Source organism: Phaethon aethereus (genome assembly GCF_964289735.1).
Source record: "Phaethon aethereus genome assembly, chromosome: 28".
Classification (NCBI taxonomy): domain Eukaryota; kingdom Metazoa; phylum Chordata; class Aves; order Phaethontiformes; family Phaethontidae; genus Phaethon; species Phaethon aethereus.
In genome coordinates this window covers 3,294,812-3,317,278 of record NC_138604.1, presented here as the reverse complement: position 1 = coordinate 3,317,278, position 22,467 = coordinate 3,294,812, and the positions used below count along the sequence as shown (strand labels likewise).

Here is a 22,467-nt window from a genome sequence, read left to right as displayed (position 1 = left end):
CCCTGACTCCAAGGGCGGGTGCCGCCCGGCCGCTGCGTCGCTCCTGGGGGCAGCCGGGTCACTCTGGGGCCAGATCCTGCCCACTGGCCCTGGCAAGGCTGTGGGTCTGGAGAGCGCCGAGGTGGTGCAATCCCACAGGGTTTGCACCTAGGCACCCAAAGCGGGGGGTTAGCACCCCATTTTGGGGGGGCGGCTGTCCCCGGCATGCAGCGGCCGCGGGCCCCGCTCCTCCCCGCCGCGGGCAGGAAGCGCCGGCCGGCTGCCGCGGACTTTGGACCCATCCGGCGTCGCCGGCGCAGGGGCAGAGGAAGGGACTTTTCCTGTTTGCCGGCGCGGTGGGGTCCGGCACCCATCTGCCACCGCGGCTGAGCTCCGGCAAAACTTGGCCTTGCCTTGGCGCAGCCGCTAGCTGCCTCCCACACTGGCGTGGGGACTCTCCGGCGGCTGATATAGGGTTGCGCTCAGGCCGCGGCTCTTCGTGGGCGGGTGAGTTTTATGCGCGCTGCCGGGTGCTTTCACAGAGAGAGAGTTTTCTCCCCTTGGGGGGGGGAAGCACCAATTTTGAGGCTGAACAACTTTTTCCACACCCCCTTTGGCTACCCAGCTTTGCCTTGCAGGCCCCCAGGGCCACAGGAGTTTGGGGCAGAGCCCCTGTTTGTTTTTCTCCCGTCTGCTTTTCAAGCCAGAGCGGAAGAGCTCAACCTCCGTCCCCTTTTCGGAAAGGCCGGGATATTTATAGCTGCCTGGCTCAGGCAGTCGGGATTTGCTGTGGCCATCTCTGTCCCCCCATCCTGCCGCAGCACCCCTCAGCCGTGTGCTGCACCAGGGTTGGGGCCGGGGCCCGATCCTGACCTGGCCATGGAGACAACTCTTCTGGGTAGTTGTGCCAACACCCCTGGGTCCCTGGGGGTCTCAGTATGATGCCTGGGGTCCCTGGGGGTCTTGGTGTGATACGCAGGGTCCTTGGGGGTCTTGGTGCGACGCCCAGGGTCCCTGGCGGGTTTCAGTGTGACGCCCAGGGTCCCTGAGGTCTCAGTGCGACGCCCGGGGTCCCTGGGGGGTTCTCAGTGTGATGCTTAGGGTCCCTGGGGGTCTCATTACAATGCCCGGGGTCCCTGGGAGTCCCCAACTCCATGTGGAGTATGGGAAGTGGGTTTGAGGTTGCTCTGGGGGGCCAGGACCACAGGTATCACCCCACCCCATTCAAACCCGCGGCCGGCTGCTCCTCTCCACGCCATGCCTCAGTTTCCCCAACCCGATGCATCACCTGGCAGGCAGCTGGGGGCAGCCCCGGAATAGGGGCCAGTCCTGCACCCCCACATCCCCACCCCGTCTGTGCCTTTTCCTCGACATTTGACATGTCCCTGCACCCGGGGACAAACCCTTCCTGGCCATGACGCACCCTCTCCCTGGCTCTGCCTCCCCTCAGGTGCCCCCCCACCAGCTCAGCCCCCCGACCAGGTCCCCCCACCCGTCCCCATGGAGTGAGCCCGCACGGGGGTCTCTGCACCGGCGCGGCCCCCCCGGCAGCCAGCCCGGCAGGGAGGAAGCTGGCCGCCGCCGCGAATATGAGCGACTTCTGGCACAAACTGGGCTGCTGCGTCGTAGAGAAGCCACAGCCTGTGAGTAGCTTCGGCCTGGCCGGTTTGGGGAGAGCGTGGGGTCCTGGGGCCGTGGCCTCGGGGGGGGCTGACAGCCTTCATCCGCTTGCAGAAGAAGAGGAGGAGACGGATCGACCGCTCCATGATCGGGGAGCCCATGAACTTCGTCCACCTGACACACATCGGCTCTGGCGACATGGCCGCGGGCGAAGGCTTGCCCATGGTACCCTACCCACGTGCACGGGTGGGGTGGTGGGTCTCATGGTTTGGGTGCTGGGTCTCACGGTTGGGTGCTGGGTGTCAACGTTGGGTGATGGGTGTTGCTTTAGGGGTGCCGGGTCTCACGGTTGGGTGATGGGTGTCAATGTCAGGGTGCCGGGTCTCACAGTTGGGTGATAGGTCTCATGGTTGGGTGAAGCGGCCTTATGCTGGGGTGACGGGTCTCTCAGCAGCGATGCCACATCTCTGCCCCCTCCCCACAGACCGGCGCCGTCCAGGAGATGAGGTCCAAGGGCGGGCGGGAGCGACAGTGGAGCAGCTCCCGGGTCTTGTAGCGTGTGAGTACCTGGCTGCGCGGGCGGCTGCGGCAGCCCCGAGCACCATCTGTCCCCCGCCGAGGCACCACCGTTAATTAACGCACCCAAACGAGCCCGGGCTTGTGCAGTTCCGTAACCTGTCCTCTCTTGGACTTTGCAGATTCCTGGCTTTTTCAGCCCAAACTTGAACTGCCTGATCCCCCAAACGGCGGCGAAGCCAACCTCGAGCGCTTTAACCCCGCGGTAATTTATGCAGAGCGATCCTCGCCCGCCTCCCGGTGGCTTTTGGTCGTCCCCCCAGCAAATCCCTCCGTCTGGAGGCATCGTGGTGGTGACGCGGGGAGGGAGCGGGGACGGCAGCCCCCACCTCATGCCTGACCAGGATTTCAGCTGAAGCGCACCAGGAGCTGCCGGGTACAGCCACGATGTGCCAAATCCTCCCCCTTTTCCCTTTTTCCACACTGGTGTCTCCCATGGGCCCCTCTCGGCGCTGCGCCGCGGTGCCTTGGTTTCCCCGGGGGATTGCGGCGAGGCCGGTCCTGATGCTGAGGCCGATTTGGCACCCTCCCGGAAAGGCGTAGAAGAGCAAAACCGGGATTAAACCACAATGCTTCAGTGTCTCACCGGCAGCGGCTCAGCGCCGACACCATCAACGAGCCCACGGTGCCTCCAGCCAGCATTTCCACCACCGGCAAACTGCCACCTTCCTTCTTTTTTAGGATAATATTTTTTTTTAAGCTCAAAAAAACAACTAGGCAGCCTCCACTGCCTCGGAGGCAGGACCGCAGTGGGTCACCTCCGCTCGGGATCACCACCAGGGTTGCACCGGCACCGGCCGAGGCAGGACGGGGCCCAACCTGAGGAGGGACTCGGGCTCCCGAATTCGGGCGTGGGTGTATATAGTTTAAATAGCGCCGGGATTAAACATTAAATAGCATGTGCCGGGCATCACGGCCGGGCGGCAGAGGCTTTCCCCTTCGCCACGGTCCATGCCACGCCAGGATGCTCCTGCGCAGAGCCGGGCTTTTCCAGCCCCGCAGTGCGCTCGGCGTTGGTAAGCGAGTGCCGATGCTTGATTTGGTTTTCCCTCCCCTGGGAAAAACAACCCACCCTTGAAATAAAACCCTTGTGTTGGCCCGAGGAGCGCGTCCGCGAGCTGCCCAGGGCTCCTCGCCTCTCCTCTGCTACTGGGGCTGCCAAAGTCACCAGGAGAAGCCGAGACCACACACACAGGCTGGGCACCACGCTTCGGTCCACGTCCTTTATTCACCCGTGGGTGCTCGGGGACCGCTTTGGGTACTCCGAGAGCCCTCGATGCCGCCGCTTGTCCCTGTGCGTCCCCGTCACCGCGTTACATCCCAGCTGCCATCCCAGCTCGGCTCCAGCCTGCAGGGAGAGAAGAGCATCCATGGCCGGACCCCCAGGAGCCCCCCAGCCCCCGGCCCTGTGGAGGGGACTCACCGCCGGACGGGCTCGGGGACGTGTGCCGGCTCCACAGGGACGAGCCGGGAGAGCTCCTGCAGGCTGGCGGCGAACCGAACCTTGCCGCTGAAGGTGGGGCTGGGGGGGGGGTGAGGGGCCGAGGCCCCCCCAGCTCGTTACACTCTCGTGCGATGGGGCCGGTTCAGCCGGAGCTGGCATGGGAAGCCCTGGGGAGGAGGTGCACGTCCCAGTGCGAGGCGTCGCACCTGCGGGTGCGAGCGACCCTACCTGAGAAAGGGCCGGGAGAGCGTCACGAGCGCCTTGATGTACCAGGTGGGGTGGACGATGATCACAGCCTGGAGACTATTCCGGAGCCTGGGAAGGACCGGGATGCGCCAGGGCTCACCGCCAGCCCCACGTGCTCGCTGCCACCCCCCTGGCATGCTTGCCGGGAGCCCTGGCACGCTCACCGCCGATCCATAGCCCGGTAGCACTGCTTCATCCAGCTGAAGGAGGGGATCTGCGCCCGCGCTGCCGCCCCGCTCAGGCACACCAGGACGTAGCGGTCGGCCACCGTCCTCTCCAGGGTCTCCACAATGTACCTGGAGGGGCGGCGCGGCCCGTCCGCTCGGGGAAACTGAGGCAGGGGGTGCGTGAGAAGGACCCTGCCCCCCTCCGGGGTCCCCACCTGAGCAGGTTCGCCATCACGTAGCCATACCGGGGGATGCTGCTGTCCGGGAGGTGGCAGGCGGCGAAGAGCAGGATGGCGCCGAAGCCCTCGGCGTGGTACCCTGGCCGGAGTGGAGGGTGGCACGGCCAGCGCCTGTCATCCCCCCCGGACCCAGCGGGCTCGGGAAGGGGACCCAGGAGTCCCACCCTGGGCACCCATCCCTGCGTTACCCCCGTGGGAGAGGACCCGGCTGTAAGGCTCCACTGCGCTCAGATCCACGCTCTCCTCTGGCCGCTCGTCCTCCACCTCCGGCACCCGCCGGCTGCCAGCCCCCTCGGCGAAGCCCCGGGCGTGCGGCAGCTCCTCTGCAGGCAGCCGGTTAGCACGGCACCGGGGAGGGAACCTGGGGATGCCCCGCACCCCCACCCCGGCCCGCTCTCACCCTCCCACTCGGAGCCGTCGCTGCCCGAGGGCGTCTCCAGCGCGTCCAGGTCCAGGTCGATGCTGGCGTCGGGCGAGCGCTCGGCGCTCTCGGTCTGTTCCAGTGCCGGCAGCCGCCTCCGCATGCGCCGTGGGGCACCCCCGGCCCCCGGGCACCCCTCTGGCAGGGGCCTGGCGGGGACAGGGCCAGGGGGTCAGCAGGGACCTCAGGGGGGAGTGGGTTTGGGGGTGCCGCTCCCATGGCCCCCTTACCCAGAGACGTCCTCGTCCTGCCACTCCTCGCTCAGGTCCAGGCCGTCCCCGGTGGCCGTCACCGCGGCCATCCTTGCCACCGTCACCTGCAGCGAGATGCCAGCCCCAGCTCGGGGACCGGCCCCGCCAGGGCTCTCGCATCCCCCAGGAGCTCCACGCCAAACCGTCCCCATTTCCCACCTTTCCTGCCCCATTTCCAAACCGAAAGCGGGTGCAAACAGGTGCTGCCAGCCACAAGGAGCCGGCTCAGACGCTCCCTGGGGACCCCCATTGCAGCCCCGCTCAACCCTCTACAAGGCCTCAGAGACTCCCGGCACCGGGGCCGCTCACCTCTCTGGGGAGCCTCTCTCGCCCTGTGGCTCCCCACCAGTGAAGGGCTCTGGTGACAGCACTGGTGGCTCATCCAAACTGGTTTGGCCGCATTCGCAGCCAGCGGAGGCCACAACTTGTCGCGGCACAACCGGTTTCCTCCCGACTGGGCCGGATTTGGGGGTTCGGCTGCACCGAGCCCCCCCCATCCACGCTACAGGCCCCCGAAATGCTCCACCGACCCGGGGGGGTATCAGCAGGGGAGTCGCACCCCAGGAAAAGAGGGGGTTCACCCCCCAGGATGCCTGCGAGAAGGGTGGGGGCCACACCAGCACCCCCGGGGCAAGTGGGGCAGTGCCGGACCCGTCGTGGAAGAAGAGCCGAGAGCCAAAAGTGGAAGAAAAGAGGGAAATTTAATCCTCGGAGCACGTGGGTGACAGTCTCGGGCTGGCTGCACGTCCGGACCCACCACCCGAAGCCCCCCCGCAGCCCCCCAAAGGAGGAAGAGCAGCAAGAACTCGTTAACTGCCCCCCCTGCCCCCAGCGCCTTCGTTAAGCAGGTACAAGTGCTGCCCCAGCCCCGCTGCCCGTGGGGTCCCCAAAAACCCACCCTGGGGCACCAAACCCCGGTGGGGCCGTCAGGGCAGGGGGAGCCTGTTGGGGGGGCCAATTGCAGCGAGGACCCATCCCCGGTGGGGAGGCGAGCTCTAACGAAGGAAGCTGGAACCCCCCCACGCCCAGGCACCCTGCCGGGACCCACCCAGGGGTCCCACCTCCTCGTACGGACCCCAAAAGCCGCCGGACGCCCGCTCTCATTTCGGGGAGCCGGGGGGCTGCCCAGCGGCGATGCGGCTGACCCGCTCCAGGACATCCTGGGGGCAGAGGGGGGGCACGGCCTGTGCCAGCGGACAGTCCTCCACCAGGCTGTTCATGGGGGTGGGCGGCGGGATCACCTCCTCCTCCGGCGCCCCGGCAGCGCCCGGCCCCCCCAGGGCTGCCCGCAGGACGGGCAGGACCTTCTTCCGCGATGCCAAAGCGTTGCCCTGGGCGTAGGTGCCCACGCAGGACCAGGGGCTCAGGAGGGGCTGGAGGTGCAGGGACGGCGTCGTTGCCTCCTCCAGCGCCCGGCACACCTGCAAGGGAGGGAGCGCAGCGGCTGGGACCGCCCCCAGCACCCCCAAAATCGGGAGCTTTCAGGGCAAATCTGAGAACTGCCCCAGACCCCCGTGCCGAGGGTTTGGGGTGCACCCCCCCTCACCGTGCTCTGGAGGCTCTCGTGCCGGCTGTAGACCGCGAGCTGCCGGGAGGGCTCGTTGCGCTCATTAAAAGAGATCATCATGGCCACCAGCCCCGCGTAGCCCCGAGCTTGGCAGAAAGCATCCAGGTCCTGCAGCAAGCCGGGCCGGTGCAGGAAGGTCTGGAGGGGGAGAGACGCTGGCGTCACCCCGCTGTCCCCGTCGTGCCACCCCCGCCTCGGTTCCCCACCCCCCCACCTCCAGGTCCACGTAGACGGCGCTGACGGCGAGGAGCAGCTCATCGCTGGAGAGGACTTTGAGGTCCTTCCGCAGCATCTGCTCCGTTGTCAGCCCTGGGAGACGAGAGGGGCCGAGCGTGAGCCCTGGGGACGCGTCCTTGTCCCCACAGAGGGAGGTCTGTCCCAGGACCTGCTCCCAGCGAGACCCCGGAAGCTGCTGCCCCGGCACACGGACCTGAGACATCAAACTTGGCCGCTTGCAGAGCTTCGAAGACGGCGTCGCGGGCCGGCAGCTCGGGGAACCTCGCCTCAAGCAGCGAGACACACGCCACGTCCCTGGGCGTCACCTTGCCGGCCGCCGGGCTCAGGTTCACGCAGTCCAGCAAGATGGTGCCTGCGGGGGGGACGACAACAACCGGGGGCCATCAGCCATCACCGTCCCCCTCGGGTGGGGCTCAGCGAGGGCCGGCCGTCCTCACCGTGCAGCAGTGCGGCCGTGAGTCTGTCCAGCACGCCCGGGGGACCTTGGGCGATCCGCTCCGTCACCAGCGTGGCACAGGAGCCCACCAGCTCTGCTGTCACCTGGCAGCTGGGAGCTCGGTCCCGTTCCAACGGCCGGTGATCGAGGACCTCCACCACGGCCTCTTCCAGGGCTGCGTCGGCGCTGGCGGGCGAGACGGGGAGGGTGAGACCCCCGGCACAGCCCCGTGGTGCAGCCGCGACACGTCACCCCCAGCAGAGCCTGGAAACCCCCTTTGTTCCTCTCCTCCTACCCTAAAAACACCCCGAAAAGGGAAAGGTTTTACCCACCCTGGGCCAAAATCAAGTGAGGAAAAAGCGAGGCTTCGGGTGGGTGGCCCTGGTTGTCCCTGTGTCCCCTCCCTGGCTCACCCGGGCAGGACGTGGTGATCGACCAGCGTCAGGGAGAGCAGCCCGGCGCGGTGCAGCCCCCCCAGGTCGATCTCATCCCGAAAGATGAGGGAGGCAGCAGGGATGTCGTGCTCCCGCAGCAGGAACGTCGTCTCCGTCCGGAGGGCGAAGTCGGCGCGAGGGATGTTCAGCACTGGGATGAAGGTGGCTTTGGGAGCTGGGGAGGTCTGCGGCGGGGGGTGACACCCGGTGAGGCGTCCCCCCAAGCCACCGATTGTCCCCGAGCCAGCGGGAGAGCCTCACCTTTGCCAGGAAATAAGCCAGGGCCAGGGCCGAGACGGTGGAGTCCAGGTCACAGGCCTCGTTGCCCATCACCACGTGGATCTCCTGGTGATGCTGGACGTGCTCCTGCCGGGGTGGGAGGCATCAGGTGTGGCAGCGATGCGTCCCTGTCCTCCAAAGCCGCCCCGGGCTGGTCCCTTCCGCTTCACCGCCCTCAAGGGGACACGCCCATGTCCCTGGAGCCACTCGCCACCCACAGATGCCACCCGCCAGCACCCATCTCCCAGCTGCCGCCAGCAGCGGATGAGCTCCCGGCATCCCCCAAGTGCCAACCGGCCCGCCGCCCATGGGATGAGACCTGGCCCGGATCCATTTCTGGCGTGAAAGCCTCACGTTTTTGGGGCACGTGTGCGAAGCCGGGCACATCGGGGCCCCGGGGAGAAGGGGAAAACTCAGCTCGGCCACGAGTGACTGCGGCAAGGGGCACAGGGACCCTACCACCCCAGGGGACACCGTCGCAGCCCTGGGACCCTTCAGTATTTTAACCTCAGACCAAAGCGGTTTTTCCAGAGACGGTGAGTTTGGGGTCAGCTGTCCCCTAACACACGATGTTTCACCCCTTTTTTTTTTTTCCTTGCTCACAGTAGCAAGAAAAAAAATGTCACACATGTCACCCCACAAATCCCCCGTTCCCGGCTGCTGGTGCCCGTCCTGTCACGCTCAAGGGAGCCGCCCTGTCTCCAGGCCCTTTTTTGGTGACAATTATTTCATGCCATAACCCAGATTTGCTCATTTATTCGGTATAAGCTGAGGAAGTAAACAACCGAGAGCTGCCTGCGGGGACCTGCACCCGTGTGCTGCCAGAGAGGGGACGAGGCTGCAGGGCTGGGCTGGAGGGTGCTGGGGAGCCCCCGGCCGTGGAGGTGACTTGGGGTGTCCCCGGTGCGGCTGTGCCACACCAGCCTGGGCTGTGGCCCGGCCGAGAGGCAGCACATGACCAGCCCCTCTCTCCAGGGGAGATGGGTGCACCCCACTCGGGGCCCTTGATCCTCTATGCACCCTGCTCCCCCTGCACCCCACTTTCCTGGGCACCCAGTCCTGCTGCACCCTGCTCCCCGGTTGCACCCCAAGCTCCCTGCATGCCAAGCCCCGTGCACCCCGCTCCCCTGGGCACTCAGCGTAGCCCTGCACCCCACTTCCCTGGGCACCCAGTCCCCATGCACCCTGCTCCCCCCAGCACCCCAATCCCCCTGCACCCCAGTTCCCTGGGCACCCAGTTCCTGTGCACCCCAAGCGCTCTGCACCCTACTCCCCTGCACATCCAGCTTTCCTGGGCACCCCAGTCCACATGGACCCAGCTCCCACAGGCACCCCAAGCCCCCGGACACCCAGTCTCCACGGACCCAGCCCCCCTGCACTCTTCTTTCCTGGGCACCCCAAGCCCTCTGGCACCCCAAGCCCCAGGACATCCAGTCTCCATGGTCCCAGCCCCCCTGCACCCCTCTTTCCTGGGCACCCCAAGCCCCCGGACACAATCTCCATGGTCCCAGCCACCCTGTGCCCCATTCCCTGGGCACCCAGTCCCCATGGGCCCAGCTCCCCCCTGCACCCCGGCCCCGCTACCTGCAGAGCCGCCCGGTTTCCCTCCACGAACCGCTCCATAACGGCGGCGATCCGCGCCCCAACCCGCCCGGCCCCGCCCAGCTCGGTACGGCCCAGTATAACCCAGTACGGCCCAGTACTGCTCGGCCCCCCCACCCCCTCCGCCCTTCTCCTCAGGCCTCGGGGCGTGGCCGCCCGCGGGGGCTGCCGGGAAGGGGGCGGGGGCAGCGGCGGGGGGCGTGCCCCCGCCGCTGCCCCCGCCCCCTTCCCGGCAGCCCCCGCGGGCGAGGCCTCGGTTGGGGGGCGCCACCCCCCGACACCCCGACACCCCCAAATCCTCCTGACACCCCTTAACCCCCCCCCAGTAACCTCCCCCCACCCAGACCCTTTTGGCACCCTGAAACTCTCCTGACACCCCAAATCCCCCTCGACACCCCAAAACCCCCCCCCGGACACCCCAAACTCCCCCCGACACCCCTAAAGCCGGGCCCGGCCCCCCCAGACAGGCCGTGTGCCCCCCTCAGGCTTTATTACACCCCATCCCGACCGGTGACCAGTTACCGGTGACCGGTGACCGGTGGCCGTGACCAGTAACCGGCACCCCCCCCGGCTCGCGGCCGCGGCGCGAGCCATAGGCCCGTCAGCGGGTGAAATCGGGGGGCACCCGCCGCCCCTCTCCTCCTGCCCCGCGCCGGGCCTCAAAATGGGGAACAGGAAAATGGGTGATGTTGGGTGCCGCCGGCAGCCAGGCCTCGCCTGTGGAATCGCCCCGACGCCTCGGCGTGCCGGAGGGAACCGGTGGCGGGCAGCGCGGCGGCGTTGCAGGCAGCTGCCTTCACTCTCCACCCCTCCTGCCTGTCCTCCTCCTCCTCCTCGCCCGGCTGTAAATCCGCCTTCCCGGCAGAGAGCCGGAGCGTGGGGCTCGGCAGTGGAGAGCAGGCCTCTACCCAGGCGGAGAAAGAGGGGAAAGGGGGGAAAAGCGCGGAAAAAGGAGGGAAGAAGGAAAAAGGAAGGGTAAAAGAAGGAATAAAGAAGGGAAAAAGGAAGAATAAGGAAGGAAAAAAGAAGGAAAAAGGAGGAAAAAAGGAGGACGAAAGGAGCAAAAGGGAGTAAAAAGGAGGAATAAAAAGGAAAAAGGAGGAAAAAGGAGGAAAAAAGAAGAAAAGGAGGAAAAAAGGAGAAAAGCAGGAAAAAGGAGGAATAAAGAAGGAAAAAAAGAAGGAAAAAGGAGGGATAAAGAAAGAATAAAGAAGGAAAAAGGAAAAAAGAGGAATAAAGAAGAAAAAACTGGAAAAAAGGAGGAAATAAGAAAAAAGAAGGAAAAAAGAGAAAAAGAAGGAGGGAGCGGGGGAACGACGGCCACAAAGTAAGAGCGGGGCTGGGGGCACTGGAGGGTGTTTGGGTGGGTGACACCCCCCTGTCCTGGTGGTGCCGCGGTGGGCAGGTGTGGGTCAAGGGCAACACCGGGGTTGTGGGAGCATTGTTGCCGTTTTGGGGCGTTTTGGGGCGTTTTGGGGGCAGCGGAGGTGGGTTGGGGGGATCCTGGGGTGACCCCCAGCCCCGCCGTGGGCCCGGCTGCCGATGCTCAGGCTGCGCTCGATGTCGGGTGGGGAAACTGAGGCAGGGCGGCACCCCGAGCCCTCACCGGCCCGGTCCCACCCCGGCGCCCGCCGGCCAGGGCTGGACCAGCCACCCCCAGCCGGTTTTTCCGGCTCCCGGCGCTTCGCCGGACGCCGACCCGGCTTCTGGTGGGGCCGGTGTGGCAGGAGCGGCCGTGGCGCCGGACACGGGGCAGCGGGTGGAGAGGCAGCGCCCGCTCCTCCGCAGCCGCGGGGCGGCCTCTGGGTACTCCTTTTTAAAACAAATATTTTCTTTTCTTTTGTTTCATTTTGTTTGGTTTACAAAGAATATGTATGTCTATATTTTCTTAGTTCTTAAGAGTATTTATTTATCCACCTACTTATCTACCTGTTCGTCAACAATATGTGTTTATTTCTTTCCACGCTATTTATTTGTAGAGTTTATTTATTTATTTATGAAAAATACTGCTTTATCTATCTATTTATCTGTCAGGATTATTTGTTTAGTTAGTTACTAATACTGTTTACTTATTTACCGATTTATCTCTGGAGAATATTTATTTACTTATCTATTTATTTATCTCTGCGCTGTTTATTTACTTAGTAATAATAAATAAATAGACAGTTACCATTGGGCACCGTCCCCCTTCTTTTCTTTTCCCTCAAACCCCTCTGCTACAAGCCCTAAAAGAGATGGGAACGACTCGGAGGGCAGCGACCCCCTCGATTTTCTCCTTGGCTTTTGCCACCTCTCCCAAAAAAACCCTTTTTCTCCCAATTTCCACTCTCTGTGGGGTTTCTTGAAGGCCCCATATATCCCTTGGGATTACGGGGGGCTTCACGAGGGTCCGGTCCTCTGATTATGGCCGCGGGCGCAGCCTGCGCCAGGCAGGCGGGGGATTAGGGGCTAAGGAGATCTCCCGATGAGCCGGTGTGGGTGGCTGTGCTGCGGTGGGGGCACCGGCGAGGGACAGGGCAGAAAACCGAGTTGAAGCCGGAGCAGCCGCGCTCCTACCTGCATGGAGTGTTTAAAAGCCAAGTTTTCCAAATCTCTTGAAAGTTTCAAAGCCAAATTATCCAAATCTCTTGACTATTTAAAAGCCGAATTTCCCAAATCTCTCCACAGGAGCCTCTTTGCCGGGCTGAGTTCGCACGAAAACCCCGGCAGGAGCACAGGACTCTGACCTTTCCTCCAAGCCGCTTTGGCTCCATCGAACCCCTCAGTTCCTCCCAGGTTGGTTGGAGTTTTTTCCCTCTTTCCTTACAAACGGGAGGCAGATAAAATCCGCACGCATCTGTGGCATTAATTTTTTTAATGGTGATTTAGAGGCATGAGCAGCCAATGTTTTATTATTCGTTATTTACATGAACATAAAGGGATGGGGGGAAAAAATCTGAGCTAAACGAGCCATACCTGGTAACCAAATTGGACTAATTATATATTTTTTTTCCTGAAATACCCATGTTTTGCCTTCTAAGGGAGAAGCTTGGGATGTGGCTGTTGGCGGAGGGACCCGGAGCATTCCCAGGGGCCTGATCCGGACCCACTCGAGGCAGGACACCACAGTGAGGGTCCCGCTGCTGCCTGCTCCAATGGAGCAGCCACCCAAGCGGGAGGGAGTGATCCCGGCCCCTTCCAGCGGCGAAGGGACCCACCAGCTCCCAGAGGAGGGGGCCATCGGTAGGGAAGAAACGCTGGCTGGCGGCCGGGAGAGCCCGGCACCGGACAGGCGAGCCGCCGTGCTTTGTGGCGGGGAGGTGGGTGTACCTTCTGGCCCCGGTGTGGGGCAGCCGGGCTGCGCCCCACATATCCCTCCCGACGAGCACCCGAGGGAAGATGCTGGGGAGAAGCAGCCCGTGGAGGATGGGAGCTCCCTGCCGGGTGCCCCCGTGCCCAGCCCGGGGGCGGGGGGGTCACCGGCTGAGCCCCCCCGGGCCCGGACCCCCAGTCGGGAAGCGGAGGCGGATTTTTATTGTGTGAAGTGGATCACTTGGAAAGGCGAGCGGACGCCCGTCATCACGCAAAGCGAGAACGGGCCCTGCCCGCTCCTGGCCATCATGAATATCCTCTTCTTGCAGTGGAGGGTGAGCGGGGAGCTGGGGAGATTTCGGGGGGCTGGCGAGGCGGGGATCGGGCTTGGCTTCCCCCCGGATGGTGAGGGGAAGGGGCCAATCCCCAGCCTCTTGGTGCTTCCAGGTGAAGCTGCCCCCGCAGAAGGAGGTGATCACGGCCGAGGAGCTGATGGCACACTTGGGTGAGCTCCCCGGGGACCCCGTCATCCCTGCCCCGCTGCCGGGGGGCCGCGGTTAACCGGCTCGCCGGGGGCTGACCGCGCTGCCTTGCAGGGGATTGCATCTTGGCCATCCAACCCCAGGAGCCGTCGGAGGGGCTGCAGCTCAACTTCCAGCAGGTGAGGAACGAGGCCACGTGTCACCCAGACCAAAAATTGATCCCCTCCAATCTTGGGGAGCACCACTGCAAGATTCGCGGTGCCTGTCCTGCTTCCTGAGCAAGCCCCGCCCTGTTTCTTCCCCCCAGAACATCAACGACACCATGACGGTCCTCCCCAAGCTCTCGACGGGGCTGGACGTCAACGTGCGGTTCACGGGTGTCTCGGACTTTGAGTACACACCTGAGTGCATCGTCTTTGACCTCCTCAACGTCCCGCTCTACCATGGCTGGCTGGTGGACCCCCAGGTGAGCTGGCCCCATGGCTGTCCTGCTGCCTGGCCGGTGGCTTGCGTGGGTCCGGGGACTCAAGTGAACAATCCAAGGGCTGGAGCCTAGGAAGAGTTGGGGTTGTTCATCCTGGAGAAGTTGACCAAGAGCTTTCAATATATGAGGAATTATAGGAAAGATGGAGAGAGACTTTTACCGTGACGTGTAGTGACAGGACAAGGGACAACAGTTTTAAACCGGAAGAGGGTGGGTTTAGATGGGGCATAAAGAACTCTTTTATGATGAGGGTGGTGAGGCGCTGGAACAGGCTGCCCAGAGAACCTGTGGATGCCCCGTTGTTGGAAGTGTTCAAGGTCAGGTTGGATGGGGCTTAGAGCAACCTGGTAGATGGAAGATGTCCCTGCCTTGGCGAGGGGGGGGTCTAGATGATCTTTGAAGGTGCTTTCCCAACCCAAACCCTTCTGTGATGCTGTGGATGGGCCTTTGAACCTGATCTAGTGCACAATGTCCCTGCCCGTGGCCGGAGGTTGGACTGATGATCCCAAACCCTTCCCCACGGTCGAAGCCACCAGCTCAGCTTCTTGGGCATCCCCGTGATGGAGCGGGGGACCAGCTGGTTGGGAAGGTTCAAACTGAGCCATCTGGGAGGGCAGGTGCCCGCAGACACGGTCCTCACCCCCCTGGCCCTTCCCCTCCCCGCAGAGCCCGGAGGTGGTGCAAGCCGTGGGCAAGCTCAGCTACAACCAGCTGGTGGAGAAGATCATCACCTGCAAACAGGCCAGCGACTCCAGCCTGGTGAGCGAAGGTAACGGCCCCCCGCCGCCCGGCTCCCTGCTCCCCAGGGTCCCTGGCGCAGGGGCTCGGTGCCCCGGCCCTTGTCCCACCCCGCTTTCGCCCCAGGGCTGGTGGCAGAGCAGTTCCTGGAGTCCACGGCTTCCCAGTTGACCTACCACGGGCTGTGTGAGCTCACGGCTGCCGTCAGGGAGGGCGAGCTCAGCGTCTTCTTCCGCAACAACCACTTCAGCACCATGATAAAGCACAAGGTGCGGCTCCGGGCCCTGCCCCGGCTTCCTTGGGCCGGCGGATCCCCCCCAATGCTGGCGGGGGCCAACTGTCCCCTCTCCCATCTCCCCAGGGCCACCTCTACCTGCTGGTGACGGACCAGGGCTTCCTGCAGGAGGAGAGGGTGGTCTGGGAGAGCCTCCACAACGTGGACGGAGACAGCTGCTTCTGCGACACCGATTTTCATCTCAGCCACGCTCCGGGCAAGGAGGGGGCTGCCGCGGCCCCCCTGGACCACCGGCTGCAGCAGAGACAAGTGGACCAGGTAGGGGACAACGGGTGGCAGCGGGGGACACCTGAGTCCCAGGCCAGCTCCGGGGGATGCTGTAGGGTTTGGATCCGCTGTGCTGAGCCCCCCACTCTCTTTCGGCCCCCCCCTCCAGGATTACATGATCGCCCTGTCGCTGCAGCAGCAGCAGGGCCAGGACCCCTCCGCGCTCAGTGACCTGGAGCTCGCGCGCCAGCTGCAGCAGGAGGAGTATCAGCAGCGGCAGCAGCGGCAGCAGCGGCAGCAGCAGCCGCAGGTCGCAGCACAGGTAACCGGGTGCTCCCTCCTGGGCCTGCGGCGCGGGGTGTGGGTTCTTCTCACCCCCTCGCCCCCCTGCTCTGCTCCACGGGCTGGTCCCGGGGGGGTGGTGGCAATGCCCCCCTGGGATGACGGGGGATCACTGTGGGTCCTCCCCCTCCCCAGCCTCCTTCTTGTGCCCGCAGGGCCGTGCGCAGCCGGCCGGCCGGCCAGCCGGAGAGCGGAGGCAGCGGCAGAAGCCAGACTTGGACTGCATTCTCCTATAGCACCCCATACCCAGCCCTCTGTGGGGCACCCGTGGGGCCCTGCCCCACCCCATGGCTCCTGGCCATGCACCTGGAGCCCCCTGACTTCCCGTTCTCGTCTGTCCTCTGGGGAGACCCCATGGGGGTCCCTGGGGACAGGACGGGGCGGGGATGACACACAGGAGGGGATGTCCTTCCTCACCCACGGCCGGGACCACCCGAATCTTTCCAGTGGCCTTAACACGGGAGGTCCCACGCGGGGCGGGTCCCACCCCTCAGTCCCTGCTCTGAGACATGGGGGGACACGTGTCTGGGGGACACACACCCACGCACCCCCGGGAGGGACACGCACCCCCGTGTCCGAAACGTGGCCTTAGCCCTTGGCAAATAAAGGACTTGTCCCCATGCGCACGTGTCCGGCCGCCTGACACCAGTGGGGGCCTCCGCACCCCTCGGACACGCGGGCTCGGGACCCCTCCGTGGGTTGCAGCGGCGCGGCGCGGCCGGCAGGGGGCTCCCCGCAGCGGGACCGCCGCCGGCGCGTGCGTGTGGGGCGCATAGGGGTGAGGGGGGTCTATAGGGGGTGCGCGCAGAGGGGGTGTGTAGGGTGAGCACAGGGCGTGCACAGGGGCCCCTATCGGGGGCAGAGGGGGCGTGCGAAGCGGAGGTTGTACGGGGGCATAAGGGGGTGCAGGGGGATGTACCGAGGGGCGGGTGGGGGTGAACGGGGTGTCTATAGGGTATGCACAGGGGTGCGCATAGGGGGCGTAGAGGGCGCGTGGGCTCCGCCCCCGCCGATCCCGGTCCCGGCGATGGATTGCTCACGCCTGGCGCCCCGCCCCGCCCCTCGGCGGGCCCCGCTCCCCTCCGGGCCCTCGGCGTTGGCGGTGACGTCACTCCCGCCCGCTGCCTGGCGCGGGGCGGGGGGGGGGGCGCGAGCGGCAGCGCGAGGCGGCGGCGGGCGGCGGCGGCGGCGCGTGAGTGAGGCGGTCGGGGGGGGTGGGGGGGGCGGCGACGGGACACACGCACGGCCCCACGCACGGCCCGGGGCCTCGGGCCCGGCCCCGCTCCGGGAGGGTCGGGCCGGGCCGCGCCGGGGCGGCGGCTCAGGCCAGGCCGCGGGGGGGGGAGCGGCGGGCAGCTCGGGCTGGTTCCCGGTTCTTCGTCCCCCCTCACTCCCCCCTGTCTCGCTCCAATCTTCCGGGTCTCCCCGTTGTGGCAGGCCCGGGCCTGGTGGGGGGCGGCCGGCGGGCGGGGCAGGCCCCGGCGGCGGGGGCGGGGTGTACGCCCCAGGCACAGCGGGGCCCCCGCGGCTCCTCCGGCCGGGCGGCCCGGGGCCGGGGGGAGGCGGGGCCCCCCGGCCCGCTGCCAGGCCCGGGGCCCGGCCTCTGTCCCCGCGAGGCGGCGGTGCGGCCCCCCCCGGGCGGGCTCCTGCCTCCCCCGGGTCTCTCCCGCCGGCGGTGACCCCGTACCCCGCAACCGGGGGAATGGGCACACGGACCCCCCCCAGGAGCCCCGGGGCAGGGTCCCGGCGGGGATTCCGTGCCCAGCAATGCTCGCGGCCCTGTTTTTTGCTCCGTAACCTAAAAATTTCAGGGTTTTCGCACTTTCCAGCAGGATCGCTCCTAAAATCACCTTGGGGGGGTCCAGCTGACATTACCGGCCCCCCCTGGGCTCGGCGGCACCCATTCCTGGCTCCTCTCCCTCCCCAGGACGTCGGCAGGGCCCTGGTTCCCTCGGGGAGAAGATGCCGCCAGCCCTGACCCGGGCCTCACCCCGCGCCCTCCCACGCTCCGGCTGCCTGCCCTGCCCGCCCTGCCCGTTACCTGCCCGTGTCCCGTTTGCGGCAGGGCCGTCCCGTCCTGGTGAAGCAGGAATCAGGGCGCGCTCCCTCCTCGCTGTGCAAAACCAGCCCCGGCGGTTCCTCTTCCCCTCTCCCTGTGCCGCAGCGAAGCCGGCTCATCCCTCGCCTAAATCCCTGCTCCATGTTGGGGATTTGCCTCCCGGGGACCCCCCTGAGCACCATCCCAACCCCGCAGAGCCCGGGCTCGACTCCCCGGGGCCAGGGAGGGGAAAACCGGGTTCGTGCCCGATGCCAGGAGCGGCCAGCATAGGGGGAAGGGAGAGCTGGGATGCGCTGACCCCACGGAGGTGGCGGCTTCCCCATGCTGCGGCGGTGACGGTGACAACGCCGGGCTTCCTCACCCTCCCTGCGCCCGCTGTGGTGCCCGTCGGGAGCCTTTTTAAGGCACAAAAGTGCTTATTGTGCCACTGGCAAATCCCTAATCCTACACTGCACGGCTGCCTTGGTCCAGCTGCCCAGCCAAGGGATGGCAGTGGGCTCTGTGCCTCAGTTTCCCCGCCCCGGCGTCGGGCTGTGTGCCTGGGATCAACCCTGGGATGCGGACACGGTGCTCAGGAGAGAAACCATGTCGGGGGGCTTTCCCCCTCCTCTTCATCCCGCCGCGATCCCGGGGTTGTGCCTGTCCCTGGCCAATGGCCATCGGCCAGCAAGGGCAGGGAAGTCCTGGAGGCCGGGAACGCTGTTTCTCCCACCGGCCGGTGCCCAGGATCCGTCCTGCCGGTCGGAAGCAAGAGGCGGCTTCAGTTAATCATCACCCGCTGACCTCTCTGCTGCAGGGACCAAAGTCCCTCTCCACCGGAGCCGAGCGCCCGGCCTCTCCGTGCGGCACGAGGGGGATCTTGCCGCCCCGCCGGAGCCCGCCCAGGGGCTCGCCAGGCGCCGAGGTGGGGCCAGGGCGCCGCAGGGGTGCGAGGTGCCCCCCTAACCTCTCCCTCTCCTTCCCCCGCCCCCAGCATGTTTCAGACCTTGTACAGCTATTTTTGGTGGGAACGGCTCTGGCTCCCAGCAAACCTCACCTGGGCTGACCTGGAGGACCGGGATGGGCGAGTCTATGCCAAAGCCTCTGATCTCTACATCACCCTGCCCTTGGCCTTCCTCTTCCTCATCGTCCGGCACCTCTTTGAGACGTGAGTCCCTTCCCTGGGGCGGGGAGGGGGATGCCCTGTGCCCCAGGGACTGGGGACACGCTGTGCTGACCCCCTGGACGGGTCACCCTGTCCTCAGTCCGGCTTGGGGTGGCCATGGCACCCTGGGGGTCCTGCCCCCCACTGCCCCCAGACCACATTTAGGGCCCGCAGCGGCCCCGCACAAACCCGGCTTTGTGCATCCTCTGCCACCCTTATTGCGGCACAGTCGGCCACAGGCCGCGGCCTTTAAGGAGCGATTTGTTGGGCAAACAATGGCGAGCCGAGGCCGGGAACAGACGGGGCTTTGTTGGGATGGTGGGAGAAGGGGAGGCACACTTCACCGGGGTGGATACGGCCCTGCCACTTGGTGGGGGGCCGGTCCCCCCAGCCATGGGGTGATGGAGGGACCTGGGGGATTCTCCCCGTGGTGAAACCCACCTTGGAGAGGCAGTAGCCCACAGGCACCGAGTGGCTGTGGGTCCCTGGGTGGCTTTGGTGGGGCTATGTTAGCCAGGTGATGCAGAATTGGGGACATTTTACATCCCCCTACTCCTTCCCCAGGTACGTGGCCACCCCACTGGCTGGGCTACTGAACGTCAAGGAGAAGATCAGGTTAAAAGCCACCCCCAATGCTGTGCTGGAGAAGTTTTATGCTGCCACCACCAAACACCCCAAGCAGGTGAGGGGATGGGGGGTTCCCAAAAGGGGCTGGGGGAGGGCGAGCGGCAGAGCCGGGGCCCCGCGGCGTGGCAGTTGACGTCCCTGCCATCCCCCAGGCCGACGTGGAGATGCTCTCGAAGAAAAGCGGCTGCACGGTGCGGCAGGTGGAGCGCTGGTTTCGCCGCCGCCGCAACCAAGACCGACCCAGCCTGCTGAAGAAGTTCAGGGAGGCCAGGTGAGACCCCGCGCACGGAGTCACCGTCACCCTGCGGGCCACGTCTGCGGTGGATGGGGCTGTGGGGGCACCCGCTTGACTGGGAGCCGCCCTGGGAGGGTGGAATATGGGGCCAGTGGGTCCGACCTTCTCCCTCCCTCACCCCGGTGCCCGTCTGAGGACCGTCTGCTTCCTTTTTCCAGTTGGCGATTCACGTTTTACCTTATTGCTTTCATTGCTGGCATGGCTGTCATAGTGGATGTAAGTACCGGCCCCCGCTGTGCATGCCCGGTCCTGTCGTCCCCCCCGCCCCCTCTAATCCCTCTCTGTCTCTCTCTCCTCTCTGCATCCTGCAGAAACCCTGGTTCTACGACCTCCGGGAGGTGTGGAAGGGCTACCCCATCCAGGTGAGCACCCGATTCCGTTCCTGCCACCCCCCCATGGCCCTTCCCGGCCCTGGGAGCTGCCTGGGTGATGAGAGATGGGAACCGGAGCCCCCCCGGGGTGCGAGAGGGTCTCTCCGGGTTTGCACAGTGTCGCTGGCACCCGTGTGGTTCAGCTGACGCACGAGGAAGGGGTTTGCACACTGTGGGGTGCAGAAGGGTCCCCAGGACACCGATGGGTCTGGCTGGTGCCCACAGAAGAGGCACGAACCCCCCTGGGGCACATGGAGGATCCCCCCAGCTTGTCCCTTGGCTTTCAGAGCATGCTGCCCTCCCAGTACTGGTACTACATGATCGAGCTCTCCTTCTACTGGTCCCTGCTCTTCAGCATCGCCTCCGACGTCAAGCGCAAGGTGGGCTGCAACGGTGGGGCTCTGTGGGGATGGGGTGGCGGACACGGGGACGTCTCAGCAGGGTTTTCTTCACCCTCGTGGGCATGAGGGATCTGGGGCCACGGAGTGGATGTTGGAGGTGAGAGGGCTGGCGGGGCGCTCGGCTCGGAGCCAGGCTGCTCTAGCCCCGGCTCCCCCTTTTCCTGGGTGCAGGACTTCAAAGAGCAAATCATCCACCACGTTGCCACCATCATCCTCATCAGCTTCTCCTGGTTTGCCAACTACGTCCGTGCAGGGACGCTCATCATGGCCCTGCACGACTCGTCGGACTATCTGCTGGAGGTACGTCCCTCCCCAGGCCACCATGGCCACGGCCCGCATTGCCTCCCTGACTCACCCCCCTCTGCCCCCGCAGTCCGCCAAGATGTTTAACTATGCCGGCTGGAGAAACACCTGCAACAACATCTTCATCGTCTTTGCCGCTGTCTTCATCGTCACCCGCCTGGTCATCCTGCCCTTTTGGTGAGCGCCAGTCGCTGGTGAACGGGTGGGGAAACGGAGGCACGGGGCAGGGAGACCCCCTGGGGGTGGGACGCCGGTCCCTGCCCGTAACGGAGCTGCTTCTCCCGGCAGGATCATACACTGCACGGTGGTTTATCCGCTGGAGCTCTACCCTGCCTTCTTCGGCTACTACTTCTTCAACTTCATGGTGGTGGTGCTGCAGTCGCTGCACATCTTCTGGGCCTACCTCATCATCCGCATGGCCCAGAAGTTCATAACTGGAAAGGCAAGAGGGGCCTGGGGACAGCTCGGGGCCCCCAGTCCTGCGGGGGGATGCTGCTGGGGGGTGAAGGGGCTGTATCCGGAACCGGCGTTGCGGGTCCGCCCCGGGAGCGAGGTGGAGGCGGGGGGTTCGCAGGGGAGCCCCCACACCGTGAAGCCGGACTGTACTTGGCTTCCCGAGCCCTGGAGGGTCCTCGGTGGGGAGGAAAACCGTGGTGGTTGCGATGGCGGAACCTGAGGCACGGCAGGAAAACGGGGCGCCGCTGACCCAGCCCCTCCTTCCCTGCTCCCCCCGCAGGTGGTTGAGGACGAGAGGAGCGACCGTGAAGAGACGGACAACTCTGAGGAGGAGGAGGAGGCAGCGGCGAAGAACGGGCCCCTCTCCAACGGCCACCCCGTCCTCAACAACAACCACCGCAAAACCGACTGAGCGCCCTCGCCCTGTCTCTGCGCTGGCGGGGGCGGCCAGGGGCCCCGCCGGAGGCCAGACCCGTGAGATGTCGGATCCCACCGATGCCGCCCTCGCGTAGCACCAAGGTCCCCGTCCCCCCCGTCCTCTCCCCTCCCCGGTCCAGCAGAGCAAACCGGGACCCCGAAGACCCCGTCGCAGCCTCCTCCGTCGCCTCCTCCGCAGAGGGGCTGCGGCTCCGGGGGCGGCAGCGGTCGCTGCTTTCTCCACGCTCACCGCTGGTGCCCTTTCTGCCTTTCACCTGCTGCCTTAATCCACCGCGGTGCGCCGGGACAGGCAGAGCGGGGATGGCTCCTGCCGGCGTCCCTCCGGGATGGCTCCTTCCCCTCCCGCAGCCCCCTCGGCTCGGCTGTGGCCGGAGAGCTCGGCTCCAGCCCCTGCCGGGTCCAGCCCTGCGTTATTCCCCCTTTTCCCGACCATCCCCTCGCCGGAGGGGAGCACGTCCTGCAGCTGCCCCTTCAAACACCGGGAAAAAGCCCCTTCCCCGACCCGTGTCCAGGTGCTGCTGGCACCGGGCGAGGGAGGGCGGTGGAAAGGCCGGCGCAGCCCCTGCTCGGCTGCCCTGGGAGGGGGGAGCAGATGAACCCCTGGGTATTTTAGTGGCTGAATTACGAGGCGACGCAATGGAAGTGTTCAGGGGAAGGAAGCTGCGGGGTTTAGTCACTACTGGTGTCTCACGGAGGAGTTTAATCCCCTCATTTCTCTTCTGTAAATGAATTCCGAGTCTCCCTCTCCGTGGCCTCTCCCGGTCCCTTCCGCAGCTGTAACAGGACAAATTTGCAGTTGATTTTTCTTTTCTTTGTTTCTATTTATTTGGAAGACAGAAGGAGCCGGGCTTGGCTCTGCCTCCCGCATCCACCCAGGATGCGGCGAGACCTCCCAGCGCGGAGGGGTGGGGGAAAAGGACCATTAACCAACGTCAGACCAAAATGTGTTTTGTTGTTTTTGTTTTTTTAAAAAAATAAAAGGTTAAATATATTAAAAGTTAAAAACTAATAAACTTCGGTATAAAAAAATAAAGGG

At 65.3% G+C, this 22,467-nt stretch overlaps 5 protein-coding genes across 5 annotated transcripts; 3 read left to right on the top strand and 2 right to left on the bottom strand.

Annotated features, from left to right (window-relative positions):
- Nucleotides 1-1,568: 1,568 nt before the first annotated feature.
- CDC42SE1 (CDC42 small effector 1) lies at nt 1,569-2,433 on the top strand (the record flags this gene model as incomplete). Its single annotated transcript, XM_082011484.1, has 4 exons — nt 1,569-1,622; nt 1,714-1,824; nt 2,084-2,158; nt 2,298-2,433. 3 exons carry the CDS (start codon nt 1,569-1,571, stop codon nt 2,153-2,155), a joined length of 237 nt encoding a protein of 78 aa, XP_081867610.1. The 3' UTR covers nt 2,156-2,158; nt 2,298-2,433.
- A 1,047-nt stretch (nt 2,434-3,480) lies between these two features.
- BNIPL (BCL2 interacting protein like) lies at nt 3,481-5,918 on the bottom strand (the record flags this gene model as incomplete). The annotated part of the gene is given in 13 exon segments (XM_082011578.1): nt 3,481-3,523; nt 3,599-3,697; nt 3,848-3,934; nt 4,030-4,161; nt 4,248-4,350; nt 4,460-4,594; nt 4,672-4,841; nt 4,923-5,008; nt 5,253-5,321; nt 5,325-5,440; nt 5,443-5,635; nt 5,637-5,682; nt 5,842-5,918. Coding segments are annotated over 13 exon segments (1,356 nt in total).
- A 125-nt stretch (nt 5,919-6,043) lies between these two features.
- On the bottom strand, nt 6,044-9,519 carry PRUNE1 (prune exopolyphosphatase 1; the record flags this gene model as incomplete). The annotated part of the gene is made up of 8 exons (XM_082011449.1): nt 6,044-6,364; nt 6,490-6,648; nt 6,725-6,819; nt 6,941-7,099; nt 7,185-7,369; nt 7,597-7,802; nt 7,879-7,983; nt 9,481-9,519. 8 exons carry the CDS (start codon nt 9,517-9,519, stop codon nt 6,044-6,046), a joined length of 1,269 nt encoding a protein of 422 aa, XP_081867575.1.
- A 458-nt stretch (nt 9,520-9,977) lies between these two features.
- On the top strand, nt 9,978-15,573 carry MINDY1 (MINDY lysine 48 deubiquitinase 1; the record flags this gene model as incomplete). The annotated part of the gene is made up of 11 exons (XM_082011425.1): nt 9,978-10,825; nt 12,166-12,273; nt 12,519-13,124; nt 13,237-13,294; nt 13,386-13,450; nt 13,579-13,737; nt 14,422-14,524; nt 14,620-14,762; nt 14,855-15,046; nt 15,165-15,317; nt 15,493-15,573. The coding sequence occupies exons 3-11, from the start codon at nt 12,633-12,635 to the stop codon at nt 15,571-15,573; spliced, it is 1,446 nt and encodes a 481-aa protein (XP_081867551.1). The 5' UTR covers nt 9,978-10,825; nt 12,166-12,273; nt 12,519-12,632.
- Nucleotides 15,574-18,370: 2,797 nt separating this feature from the next.
- Nucleotides 18,371-21,749, top strand: CERS2 (ceramide synthase 2; the record flags this gene model as incomplete). Its single annotated transcript, XM_082011719.1, has 10 exons — nt 18,371-18,543; nt 19,105-19,222; nt 19,320-19,438; nt 19,621-19,678; nt 19,774-19,824; nt 20,121-20,213; nt 20,406-20,534; nt 20,608-20,714; nt 20,826-20,979; nt 21,274-21,749. 10 exons carry the CDS (start codon nt 18,371-18,373, stop codon nt 21,403-21,405), a joined length of 1,134 nt encoding a protein of 377 aa, XP_081867845.1. The 3' UTR covers nt 21,406-21,749.
- Between the last annotated feature and the right edge of the window lie 718 nt (nt 21,750-22,467).